The sequence below is a fragment of the Leucopleurus acutus genome (assembly GCF_964270905.1).
Source record: "Leucopleurus acutus genome assembly, chromosome: 13".
Taxonomy (NCBI): domain Eukaryota; kingdom Metazoa; phylum Chordata; class Mammalia; order Artiodactyla; family Delphinidae; genus Leucopleurus; species Leucopleurus acutus.
In genome coordinates this window covers 52689137-52703617 of record NC_139155.1, presented here as the reverse complement: position 1 = coordinate 52703617, position 14481 = coordinate 52689137, and the positions used below count along the sequence as shown (strand labels likewise).

Below are 14481 nucleotides of genomic sequence, written 5' to 3'. Positions count from 1 at the left end.
TTCGTAGGTTTTTTTGCATTTTGTTTATGGTTTCCTTTGCTGTGCAAAAGCTTTTAAGTCTAATTAGGTCGCATTTGTTCATTTTTGTTTTTATTTCCATTAATCTAGGAGGAGAAAAATAAAAAAAATAGTGCTGCGATTTACGTCAAAGAATGTTCTGCCTATGTTTTCCTCTTAGAGTTTTATAGTATCTGGTCTTACATTCAGGTATTTAATCCATTTTGAGTTTATTTCTGTATACAGTGTTAGAGAATGTTCTGCTGTCCAGTTCTCCCAGCACCGCTTATTGCAGAGACTGTCTTTTCTCCATTGTATATTCTTGCCTCCTCTGTTGCAGACTAACTGACCATAAGTGTGTGCGTTTATTTCTGGGCTTTCTATACTGTTCCATTGATCTATGTCTGTTTTTGTGCCAGTACCACATTGTTTTGATTAGTATAGCTTTGTAGTAGAGTCTGAAGTCAGAGAGCCTGATTCCTCCAGCTCCGTTCTTCTTTGTTTTGGCTATTCAGGGTCTTTTGTGTTTCCATACAAGTTTAAATATTTTTTGTTCCAGTTCTGCGAAAAATGCCATTGGTAATTCGATAGGGATTATACTAAATCTATAGACTGCCTTGGGTAGTACACTCATTTTAACAATATTGATTTCTTCCAATCCAAGAACATGGTATATTTTTCCATCTGTTTGTGTACTCTTCAATTTCTTTCATCAGTGTCATACAGTTTTAAGAGTACAGGACCTTTGCCTCCTTAGGTAGGCTTATTCATAATTATTTTATTCTTTTTCATGCAATGGTAAATGGGAGTGTTTCCTTAATTTCTCTTTCTGATATTTCACTGTTAGTGAATAGAAATACAACAGATTTCTGTATATTAATTTTGTATCCAGCAACTTTAGTGAATTCATTGATGAACTCTAGTAGTTTTCTGATAGCACCTTTAGGAGTTTATATGCACAGCATCATGTCATTTACAAACAGTGACAGTTTTACTTCGTTTTTCCAATTTTGATTCCTTTTATCTCTTTTTCTTCTCTGAATGCTGTTGCTAGGACTTCCAAAACTATGTTGGACAGAAATGGCGAGAGTGGGCATCCTTGTCTTGTTCCTGGTCTTAGAAGAAATGCTTTCAACTTTTCACCATTGAGTACAATGTTAGCCATGGATCTATCACATATGGCCTTTATCATGTTGAGGTACGTTCCTTCTATGCCCTCTTTCGAAGACTTTTTATTATAAGTAGATGTTGAATTTTACCAAAAGCTTTTTCTGCATTTGTTGAGATGAACACCTGGTTTTTATCCTTCAATTTGTTAATGTGGTGAATTACACTGATTTGCAGGTATCGAAAAATCCTTGCATCCCTAGCATAAATCCCACTTGATCACAGTATATGATCCTTTTACTGTATGATTGGAGTCAGTTTGCTAGTACTTTGTTGAGCATTTTTACGTCTATGTTCATCAGTGATATTGGTCTGTAATTTTCGTTTCTGTGGTATCTTTCTCTGGTTTTGGTTTCAGGCTGATGGTGGCCTCATAGAATGAGTTCAGAAGTGTTTCTTCCTCTGCAATTTTCTGGAATAGTTTCCGAAGGACAGGTGTTAACTCTTTTCTAAATGTTTGGTAGAATTTACCTGTGAAGCCATCTGGTTATGGACTTTTGTTTGTTGGGAGTTGTTAAATTACTGATTAAATTTCAGTACTGCTAATTGGTCTGCTCATATTTTCTATTTCTTCCTGGTTCAGTCTTGGGAGATTGTACCTTTCTAAGAATTTGTCCATTTCTTCTATGTTGTCCATTTTGTTGGTGTATAGTTGCCCATAGTAGTCTCTTATGATTCTTTGTACTTCTGTGGTATCGGTTGTAACTTCTTTTTCATTTCTGATTTTATTGATTTGGGCCCTCTCCCTTTTTTTCTTAATGAGTCTGGCTAAAGGTTTATCAACTTTATCTTCTCAAAGAACCAGCTTTTAGTTTCACTGACCTTTTCTACTGCTTTTGTCTCTATTTCATTTATTTTTGCTCTGATCTTTATGTTTTTCATTCTACTAACTTTGAGTTTTGTTTATTCTTCTTTCTGTAGTTGCTTTAGGCATAAGGTTAGGTTGTTTATTTGAGATATTTCTTGTTTCCTGAGATAAGCCTGTATAGCTATAAACTTCCCTTGCTGGGTTTATTTTTTGAATCCAAACAAATGCTCTCTACCACATTTTTCCTTTCAGGTTCATGGATTTTTTTCATACATACAATGATCTCCATTACCTTCTTTTAGACTGGTAGTATCTGTTTAATAAGTATGCTTTCGTATTAACGTTAATTATGAATCTTGTACCCCCAAATTGCAGTGAAATTCACAATGGTTTACAAACATACACAGTCAAAAATCACCATTTCCACATCCCCCTCCTCCTCCTTCCAGTGTGTACCTGCCCCACAACATGGTGGGTTTCTTCCCACCAAGACAGTTTGATTTTATCTGGATACCTTTCTAACCCTTACTTTAAAAGTTCACCTTAAAATCTTTATCAGTTCTGTGAGGCTGATAAACATTTTCTTTGTAGTCCTTACTATTTAGGTATCATAGACCAGAGTGCAGAAAAGCAAATCTTTATATTTAACTAGTTATTCAGTCAAAGGGTCACAGATTCTCTTTTCCCTTTCAGTGTCCATACATGCTTCAACACAAAAAGATGAAAATACAGTTTGTAATATAATTAGGCCTGAAGTTGAAAATATTTCAGGCTGCTATACCTTAAAGCTGGTATACTTTAGTGAGACTTGAGCTGAATTACTAAAGAAAAAGATTTTATTCCATGTTCCAGGTGTTATTCTTAGATCACTACATCTGATACCTGTCAGCAAAAAGCAATGCAAAGCAACATTTACCTTTAGAAAAATAATTTTGATGTCCCCACTAATGAAAGCTATAAAAATCCATATAAATGAATTTCAGCAACATGCAGAATACTATCCTATGAAAATCTATTATTCTGTGTGAGATATTACATAAATACAACTTTAGGAGTTGAAGGAGAATGTTATAATGTCATGTAAGTGGGAACCATACAGTATGTACCCTTTTGTGCTGGGCCTTTTTTTTGAGGGGGGGGGTGCCTGGCTTTTTTCACTTACCACAGTGCTTTTGAGATTTATCAATGTTGTTGCACCTATCAGTAATTTACTCCTTTTTACTGTTGAGTATTCCATTATGTGGTGTACCACAATTTATTTACCCATTTATCAGCTGATGTGCATCTGGGTTGCTTCCAGTTTACAGCAATTGTAAATACAGGCTCCTTAAACATTCTCACATAGGTCTCACATAGATATATACTTTCATTTATCTTACATAAATACCCAGGAGTGGGATCCCTAGGTCACGTGATAAATGCATGTATAACTTTATAAGAAAAATGCCAAACTGTTTTCCAAAGCAGCTTATCATTTTACAAACCAACCAGCAATGTGTCAGAGTTCAGCTGTCCCACATTTTCACATATACTTGATATTGTCAGTTTTTTAAATTTTAGTTATTCTAATAAATGTGTACTGATTCATTGTGGCCATAATTTGTAACTTCCTGATGACTAACCATGTTGAACAGCTTTTCATGTGTGTCTTTTTTTGAGAAATGTCTATTCAGATCCTTTGCCCATTTTTAAATTGGATTGTCTTTTTATTATTGAGTTGTAAGTCTTTAGATATCAATCGTTTATCAAGTACAGTAAGTCCCCTACATATGAACGAGTTCCATTCCGAGAGTACGTTCGTAAATCCAATTTGTTCGTAAGTCCAGCAAAGTTAGCCTAGGTACCTAACTAACACAACAGGCTATATAGTACTGTACTGTAATAGGTTTTTAATACTTTTCACACAAATAATACATAAAAAACAAATAAACAGAAAATAAAGAAAACATTTTTAATCTTACAGTACAGTACCTTGAAAAGTACACAGTACCAGCTACATCACCAGTGCTTCTACGTTTGCTTCTGGACATCCTGGGTTTGAAATAAAGATACTGTACTACTGTACTCTATACAGTACTGTAAAGTACACAAAGCACAACCACTTGTAGAGGATGCATGCAAGTGACAATGTACACCAGACCTCTGAACTAACTTACGTGATTGGACATGTGAACACATGTCACACGTTTCAAAGTTTGCAACTTGAAGGTTCATATGTAAGGGACTTATTGTATAAGATTTGTTAACATTTTCTTCCACTCTGTGAGTCACCTTTTCACTGTCTTTTAAAAAAAATTATTTATTTATTTTTGGCTGCGTTGGTTGTTCGCTGCTGCACGCGGGCTTTCTCTAGTTGCAGCGAGCAGGGGCTACTCTTCGTTGCGGTGCACAGGCTTCTCATTGCAGTGGCTTCTCTTATTACGGAGCACGGGCTTCAGTAGTTGTGGCACATGGGCTTCAGTAGCTGTGGCTCACAGGCTCTACAGCGCAGGCTCAATAGTTGTGGCGCACAGGCTTAGGTGCTCTGCGGCATGTGGGATCTTCCCAGACCAGGGCGTGAACCCATGTCCCCCACACTGGCAGGCAGATTCTTAACCACTGTGCCACCAGGGAAGTCCCTCTTTCAACTGTCTTGATAGTGTCCTTTGAAGCACAAAAGTTTTTAATTTTGATGATGCCCAACTTATTTATTTTTCTTTTCCTTCTTATACTTTAGGTTTATACCTAAGAAATACTTGTCTAATCCACAGTCATGAAGATTTATGCCTATGTTTTTTTTCTAAGAGTTTTACAATTTTATATTCTGAATTAATTTTGTATGTGGTGTGAAACAGAAGTCCAACTTCATTCTTTTGCATATGGCTATCCAGTTGTCTGAGCAATGTTCGTTGAAAAGACTATTTTTTCCCCTTTCACTTGTTTTGCAACCATATTCTCCCAGTCAGTGGTTTACCTGTTCATTTTCTTAGCAGTATCACCTGAAGAGAAAAAGTTTTGAATTTTGATAAAATCTAATCTATCTTAAAAAAAAAAAAATGGTTTGTGCCATTTGTGTCTCATCTAAGAAATTCTTGCCTAACCAAAATCACAAATATTTTCTATGTCTTATTCTAGAACTATTACTAGTTTTAGCTCTCACATTTAGGTCTATGATCCATTTTAAGTTGATTTTTGTATATACTGCAAAGTAAGGCTTGGGTACTGAATTACCTTGTCAACTTTGTTGAAAATCTACTGACTGCATATATAAGGATCTATTTCTGTTCCATTTATCTCTATGTTTATTCTTTCATTTCATTATACTGCCTTGATCTTAAAATCCAATAGTGTTAGTCCTCCAACTTGGTTCTTACTTTCCAAGATTGTTTTGGCTATTCCAGACCCTTCACATTGCCTTATGAATTTTAGAATTAATGGTTACTTTATACAAAAAAGCCTGCTTAGGTTCTGAGAAGACATGGACTCCATAGATAAATTAATTTGGGGATTCCTGACATTTTAATACTGAATTATCTAATCCATCAACATTGAATATCTGTCTTTGTTTTAAAGGTCTTCTTTCATTTCTCTCAGTATATTAAATCATTTTCAGTATACAGGCTTACACACATTTTGTCAAATCTATCCCTACATTTTTCATGCTTTTGCTTCTACTGTAAGTGGTGCTATATTTGCTATAATGTCAATTTAAAATTGCTTACTGCTAAACTGTTTTTTGTATGTTAATCTTCTAGCTTGAGACCTCACTGATAAGTTCTTGAGGCTTTTTCTGTAGAATTTTGAGGATTTTCTATACAGAAAAATACAGTGTCTGAATAATTTTAAATTGTTCCTTTTTAATCTATATGATTTTTCTTTATTTTACACCTTACTGCACTGTCTAAAACTTCCAGGACAACACTGAATGAAGTAGTGGAAGAAGACATAGTTGCCTTTTCCCAATCTTAGGGGAAAAGTATTTAGTCATACACAGTTAAATACAATCTGAACTATAGGTTTTTTGTGGATTCTCTTTATCAGGGTATGAAAGTTTCCTCCAGTTCCTAGTTTGCTGAGAGATATCTGTAAACCAAGAATGGATACTGATTTTTTTTCAAATGCTTTTTCTGCATCTACTAAGATGATATTATGGATTTTCTTTTTTAATATGTTAATATGATAGATTACACTAATTGATTTTTGAACCTTGCACTAACTTTGCAATCCTGGTATAAACCCTACTTGGTCAAAATTTTTACCTAATGCTAGATATGATTTGCTAAAACTTTTAGTATTATTCTCTGTACTTTTCTTCAATCTGAAAACTAGACTAAACTACACAGGTTTATCCGTTTAAAATAGTTTTCTTTAGCTTTATACTTTCATTTCATTTTACTTATTTCTACTGTGGCTACTGATGTTTCTATTTACAAAATACAATGTAAAGGCAAACTTAGTATTATGAAAGCAGCAATGTTGCATAGCAAAAACAGTAACAGATTTTTAAAAGCATGTGTTCCAATTCTTGCTACCCTACTTCACAAAATTACACCCCAACTTTGTACTAACAAGGATTCATCCTTTTGCCTCCCACCAAATAAGAAGGGGTAAAGTTTCTCCATCTTTTTAGTTCTTCTGCTGTATTGTTAAGTAGGAAGGAGAAGCAAATTAAACAGCAATAAAATTTTCCTGCAATTTCAGTAAGATGTGAGAAATTAAGAAAAATTTTTTAAAAGTTTGCAATTCAGAATCTGGCACTATATTCCAAAATAAAATTAAGGCTGAAAAAATAATTTTATAAAGAAGAGAAAAACAGAAACCAAAAAAATTGATAAGTAAAATTCTGAGCCAAGATTTCAAAGTGTAGAAACGATAAAAGAAATTAAATCTAAAGTTAAAAAGATTTGACTATTTAGAAAAATAAAACTTTTCTAACAAAACATATGTAACCAAAATTGAAAGATAACACTAAAATCAACCCAACCTAAATGTATCGATATGTATGGTTTAGGAACAGATAAAAAAAATGGAGTGGGGAGGATTTTATAAACCAAAATCTTATTATCAATTATTTAAGATGAAAAGATTGAAACTACCTTAATAAGTTCTCTAATCAAATGTTAAATGATAAATATCTAACATCAAAATCCAAAATAGAGTTTTTATAAAAGAACATCTGTAAAACTTAAATATAAGCCAGGTTTCACGGAGAAAATTTTCATATCTCAGTGGTAGGAGGGCTTTTCATATGTAATTGATTCTCACCTGCAGGTACTGAAACATAATAGCTAATTCATTTATAAAAGAAAAATAGAGGATAAATATAATATTATTGAAATTCAATGTGCATGTATGTATATGCTTATTTTAACATATTTATTTTAGCCATTTACTTTTTATTCCCTTGTCTGCAAAATATTTTATATTCTCCTGATAAGCTCCCAAACTGACAAGGTTTCTTTCCCATTTCCTACTCCTTTGATGTAGGTACTATTGATGAAATAACCAGAGTAGATAGAAAGAAAAAAAGGGGGGGGGGGCTTGAATTATCTAAGTCAATATTTCATTATATATAATCTGCCATTAACCTCCACAAAAAATTACTTACATCTGCTTAAAAAGTTGTCAATATTTTTGTTTTTTCTTAAGGCAGGAAAATCCAAATCATATACCAAAGCATCCAATCCATCCTAAACAAATAAACAAACAAACAAAGTTAGTTTTTTGGTTCACACTATGAGCACTTTCCTTTTTTATGAGTAAAGAATAAAATATATGCTTCAACATTTAATTTGCCTTACTCTCATACAACTTGCATTCATTTAACACCTTCTACAAGGTTACATGAGTACTGGGAGAAGAGAAAATTTGGTTTTATTTCATACAGAGTTTTCACCTTCTAACTCTCCCAGGCAGAGGAGCAGCAAAATCACCGCAAATTGGCTACAAGTGACCTCAACTCGTGCCCTTTTCCCCCCATATAAGGGAAGGAAATTTTACTTTTCACTTTCCCTTAACTACTGCATTTATTTATTTCACAGACACTCATAAAAAACAAATGGCCTATATTTTTGACTACAAATATTTTATAAGGTAGTATCAAATATTAGTTCCTAAAATGTGAAGTTTAGTATAAAATAAATTCTGCACTTAGATACATTTTTATGGTATGTTTTTTATAAATATATTGGGTTTTCATAACAGTTCTATTTCTTTCTTTGAAGCACTTTCTAAAGCAACTATTAGTAAAGGACAATTACGGGCTTTCACTTTTACAGGGATATTTAAATATTATCTAAGCAAGTGCAGGGCTATGTGAAGGTGTACCAATCAGTGTTGAAATGGGAATGCATCTATTCAGATTATACCTTGTCATGTGGTAGGAGCAGAGGAAACATTCAGATAATCCCAAGTAATCTTCATTTTATTTAACTGGGGAAATTTAGTTTGCTACAATATAAAAACAGAAGCAGCAAAGGAAAACACACCTTCTGGAAACCATGTACAGTCATGTTCATAAGAGGTTGAAGGAGAAATCAAAGCCAGGGGATATATACTTTGTATTAAGCCAAAGGTGTGAGTAACTCAGCTATTTCAGAGTACTTAAAATATTTCCCTAGGAAACCAAAAAGCCCAGTCAAATCTTAATAGGTTTTAAAATATATCATTGCTTAGGCTGGAAACTGACCATGGAGAAGATGACTAGTAATACCAATGTTGTTGACTGCTTGAAGAGACCAACCCACCCTATCACTGGCTTTTCAGAATTCAGAGGTTTGTACAGATCTGAAGAAAAAGTTCCTCCACTAGAGAAAGTTCATCTATCCTTGAGATACATTTCTTAGAGTCTTATAAACCATTTGAATAGTTCTGTTAATTATTTTTACAATAAAGAGACAAGAACCTTTACTTGGTCTATTCTAAACTGAAAACCAATCAATAAATATATGAACTCACTATTTTCTAGGAAAAGGTAAATTAAATATATATATACACACCCATTTGACTAGGTTTTAAGTTCTTTGAGGCAGAAACCACAGTTAAATCTCATTTTCTCCCACAGCACCTAGCAAAATGTCCTGAACAAGTGTGCATAAAATGTACATTAAACCAATGATTTTTATGCTCCACAGCAAAGGCATTATATTACTCAAGAAATAATACTGTTCTTAGATTAGATACTAAGTTTCACTGCATCGTGTCACTCCAAAAAATTATACCGATTATAGAGTAGTACAAATAATATTAGCTACACAATTTTAGGCTGAATTTTGATAAAGTCGTCTGGGAAATGCAAGTAGGCATAATGCAATAAAATCAACATATTATTATATCTTATAATAACTATTATTTTAAGAGCTCTTAGTACACATCTACTTCCAAAGACACTTCCCAGTTTTAAAAGGTTCAGAACACCTAAATTTGTAACAGCTTATATTGTTTTCTAGTATCAAATAAAACATTAAAAAGTGAGGGAAAGGGCTTCCCTGGTGGCGCAGTGGTTGGGAGTCCGCCTGCCGATGCAGGGGACATGGGTTCGTGCCCCAGTCCGGGAGGATCCCATGTGCCGCGGAGTGGCTGGGCCCGTGAGCCATGGCCGCTGGGCCTGCGCATCCGGAGCCTGTGCTCCGCAACGGGAGAGGCCACAACAGTGAGAGGCCCGCGCACCGCAAAAAAAAAAAAAAAAAAAAAAAAAAAATGTGAGGGAAATGTGTATTAAATTTTACTTACAACACGCTCTCTTCAGTAAATATACCGAAAACAACTGCCTCCAATTTTATTCCAAATAAGTTTTTTTTAATTACTAAATGTTAGACAGAAAAGAACCTCAAAAAATAACGTGTTTAACCACCTCATTTCATAGCTAAGGCAAATAACAATCAGAAATATTAACTGACTTGTCCAATGCCACACAGTTAGTTAGTAAGCTGTGTTATAATCAAAATATGAACTCTTAAGTCTAGTCATTATAGAAATAACATGACCATGATAAAAACATGATTTAAAAATCCTGAAGCTCTTTAAAATGAAGTTAGGAATTGAGAATAAACATGTATATTTAAATCCAAGATGTACTGTTCAAAATTTAATAGAAAATCACAAGTCATTCTTCTAATTAAAACTAGAAAGTACACTGGTTAGGACTCAAACCTAGTGTTCTGGCTCAAAATACTACGTTTTCCCTAATACACCACTATTACCTCTTCTGCATGACCTTCCCTAAACTACCTATTAAATCTAACAGTTCTCCTGTATTAGAGTTATTTTTTACTTTAATCTTCACAGCTAATTTCAGATGCTGTGAGTAAGCTAAGCCCCAGAACTGAGCAACACGTTTTACTCACAGCATGGCAGGCACTGTTGGCTCTCCTACCCCAACAATTATTTCCCCCTTCTACTTTCCTCATTCAACTTTGATTTTGTTTGGGCTATCCACCCTCCTCCATGAGACTACAAGCATCCAAGAAGGGAGAGACCTTCCCCAACTCCAGGAGGTCACTTCTGATTAGTCTAATCTAAGCTAAACATGGAGGCCTATTACTCTTGCCAGTGTTCAGCTTAAGTACAGGAACATGGTAATAATCTGACACATGTAACATGAGGGAAAAACCTATAGAAAGGTTTCTGGGTAAAGTTTCTTCTCTCTTGAAAGAGATACACGTCAGACATAGTCTCTCCTTTCATGAGAAACTGTTGTATCTGTATGTGACACCTTAAACAACAGCAGCCACCTTGGGGCCTCAAGGGAGGTTGGCAGGAGAAAAAGCCAAACACAATGAGGATGACAGAGACAAAAGATGGAAAGAACCTGGCTCTCTGATGATGTTTGTTGAACCACTGAATTAATCTACTCTGGAACCTATTCATCCCATGCTTTCTCGAGATAATACTTTTTCCTTATGGCTTAACTCAATTTACATTGGATCTTCTATTTCTTGTGACTAAAAGCATCCTGAAATACACAGTAAGAGTTCATTAAATGCCACTGAATCGATGTAGGAGCTATAGGACTTATTGCACTGAGAGGATCATCCATTCAAATAGTGAGATCAGGGGCAAGACGGGGCTGACAAAAAGTGTCACTCTTTGGTAAATGTTGTTTGTATAACTGTATGGCACTATGGGAGAAGAATGATTTTTGATTCATATTAATAATTAAGTGAATTCCAGATGGGTCAAAAGAATTCAACCATGAAAAAATAAAACATTTTAAATTAAAAAAATAAACAGTATATTTACATATTACTGTTGGAAGGACAAGTCACATAACCTTCCCGAGCCTCCATTTTCTCTTTTGTAAAATGGGAATAACTAACTACAACTCAGAAAGGATTTGTGAGAGTTAAATGAGTGAAGTGTATGAAGTGTTTGACCATTAAACAGTCCCACTTCCCACTCTTTCCTTTATTTCTCTAGATGACATTTGAAAGTTCTACAAGTTAGTCTCACTACTGATAGAAATGACATAAAGAGAAAACAGATATTTTAATCATGTGGTCATAAAACCTTAAGAGTAAATCGCAGGTCATGATGTTAAACTGTTCCCAATGTAGTAATCCCATATATAACTAAAATTTTTTTGTTTTTTACGTAAGGCATCTGACTTTTGCTTGACCAAGAATTCAATCATGCATTTGTTAATGGAAAACCACCTGCCTCCGCTAACTGTTTATGGTCACTAGGTGTCTGGACCTATCACCATACACTTTAATTTTACAAACGTAGGAGACGGTATATGGCTTTTCAGTAACACTCATAAGTAAAAATTATATGCCTTTTATCAGAGAAATAAAATGGGGAAGAAGGTATTCTTCTAGCATAATCTAAGGCATATACCAACAGAGGCTAAGGGGAGTCAAAACACTGGGGTTGGGGAGAGGGATGCAGGCTTCCACTTTTAATGAAGTAGAGAAGCTACACAAGGTAAGAAATGTCCATATCCAACCACAAAGTGGGCCAAGGAATCCTGACTTCTATTCAACACTCTGAAGTTCTCTAAAATAATGGAGAATAAGACTTCCCACTTCCTAAAGTCCATATTCTAGTATGAGAATTCAGGACCTTAATAGAAATTAACATTCTTCCAAGTGCAAAAACAATTCACAAGGAATGGCAGTCAAAGCACGTAGTCCCACTGCTCCTTCACTCAATTTTAAGATTTATGCAGGAAGGAAAGGTACCCTCTACTTTCACATGTCCATCATATAGCTTAATCATCAGTATAAGAATTACAGAGGAGAAAAACGTAGGAGGAGTCAATCAATGTCAAAGAATTACAATAATTAAATTCTTTGCTACTTATATTTGAAAAATGATAGTAGGCCAGTTATAGCAGTGTATTTTGAAAGAAGCTAGTCACACTAGAGAAGTATTTTCACATAAACACACAAAGGCAGGCATAATTAATGACAAGTATAACATTTTACAAGAATCTCTAAAGAATGGACATTTCACATTTCTTAAGAAGTGCTGGTATTAGGAGGGGGGAAAGCACCAGTTGTGTTATCTCACAACAGAGTTTAAGCAAAGGAGAAACAGAAGAAAATTATTCAACTGAACACCTCTGCAAACTTTAGTCTCTGGATAGTTTTAAATTACAAAAGTAAGATTCCTGTGTAAAATATCATTTAGGATTAGATCCATTAGTAATAATACATTTGTTATAAGGTATGAGACTATAATGGCACTAGGAAAGGCAAATATGTATAAAAAGCATCAATTTGTTTTTTGAATTTGTAAAATTTCAAAATCAAAATTGTTACTTATTTCTAAATAAGAAATATTTTTTGAGAAACTGAAAAAAAAAATCCATTAAAACTATGGCAGTAAAACCAGGGCTTCTGGGACTTCCCTGGTGGTCCAGCAGTTAAGAATCCGCCTTCCAATGCAGGGGACACATGTTCGATCCCTGGTCAGGGAACTAAGATCCCACATGCCGTGGGGCAACTAAGCCCGTGCAACATAACTAGAGAAGCCCATGCGCTGCAACGAAAAGACCCCTCCCCACCGCATGCCGCAACTAAGACCCGACGCAGCCAAATAAATAAATAAACATGGCGGGGGGGGAACAGGGTTTCTGAAAACCAAACTGCTTCTAAAATAGGCTGACTTTTGTTCTTTTTTTTTTGACTGCTGTCAAATGTTTGATGACAGAGGATGTACCATTTGAAGAAAATATTTTGGGTCCATGTTAATCTCTTTGTTAGGTAAAGAGATAAGAAATTTCTCAAAATTAAATCACTGATATGAAAATGGAAACAGATTTTCCTCAGGGAATTTTAACAACTTCTGATATTAAATACAATTAAAATCTGTTTAATCAATGTGACATTACTACATACATGCCAATATTCCCTAGGACAATTATAGTACAAAAAATTAAGTATTCCAAATACTTAGTAAAACATACAGTGGCTCTTCCCAATCAATCTCAAACTATACCTCTCCACCCTCATATTCTGTACATACATATATCTAGGCTTGAGCCACAGTGTGCTACCAGTCATCTCCCAAATGGCCCATGCTCACTCTATCCCACTGCCTTTGCACCTGCTCTTTTCTCCAGCTGGGATGTGAATATTTATGTTTAGACTGCCTCAAATGTTTGTGCTGCCTTCCCCAACACTCTGAGAAAATGTTAAAAAATAAAACACCTATGTGCTTCCTATTTAGGAATTACCGTACTTGTTACATTGTAATTATTTAAGTCAGCCTCCTCCTCTGTAGGAAAACAGGGATAGTAATAGTAATAATAATGAAGATAGTAATAGTAAAATACTTCCTGTCTCTGCAAGTTCACTGGTAAATAATACAGGATCCTCATAATACAGTAAATAATACAGGATCCTCAGTGTTACAAAGTAGATACTACACAGAGAAAGGACTGCTTAATCAATTGGGGCTTCATAAAAGAGATGAAATATGAGTTGATTTTTTTTCTCTTTAACCATATTTTATATTGAAGTATAGTTAATTTACAATGTTGTGTTACTTTCAGGTGTACAGCAGTGATGCAGTTATACTTATATCTATCTGTCTATTCTTTTTCACATTCTTTTCCATTATAAGTTGTTACAAGATATTGAATATAGTTCCCTGTGCTTGTTGTTTATCCATTTTATATAAAGTAGTATGAGTTAATCCCAAACTCCTAATTTATCTCCACTCCCCAATCTCCTTTGGTAACCATAAGTTTGTTTTCTATGTCTGTGAGTCTGTTTTGTAAATAAGTCCATTTGTATTATTTTTTAAGATTCCACATATAAGTGATATCATATGATATTTGTCCTTCTCTGTCTGATTTACTTCACTTAATATGATAATATCTAGGTATTTCATTGTTTTTTATGGCTGAGTAATATTCAATTGTACTGATATATATATACCACATCTTCTTTATCCATTCATCTGTCGATGGACATTTAGGTTGCTTCCATGTCTTGGCTATTGTACATAGTGCTGCTATGAACACTGGGGTGCATGTATCCTTTCCAATTAGAGTTTTCTCTGGATATATGCCCAGGAGTGGG

At 34.5% G+C, this 14481-nt stretch overlaps 1 protein-coding gene across 2 annotated transcripts in view; it reads right to left on the bottom strand.

Annotated features, from left to right (window-relative positions):
• Positions 1-14481, bottom strand: part of ROCK1 (Rho associated coiled-coil containing protein kinase 1) — a 146425-nt gene that overhangs the window by 103683 nt on the left and 28261 nt on the right. For both annotated transcript variants that reach the window (XM_082853759.1, XM_082853758.1), the window contains exon 2: positions 7560-7641. In XM_082853759.1, the coding sequence (XP_082709885.1) occupies positions 7560-7641 (82 nt within the window). The remainder of the gene's footprint in view (positions 1-7559; positions 7642-14481) is intronic.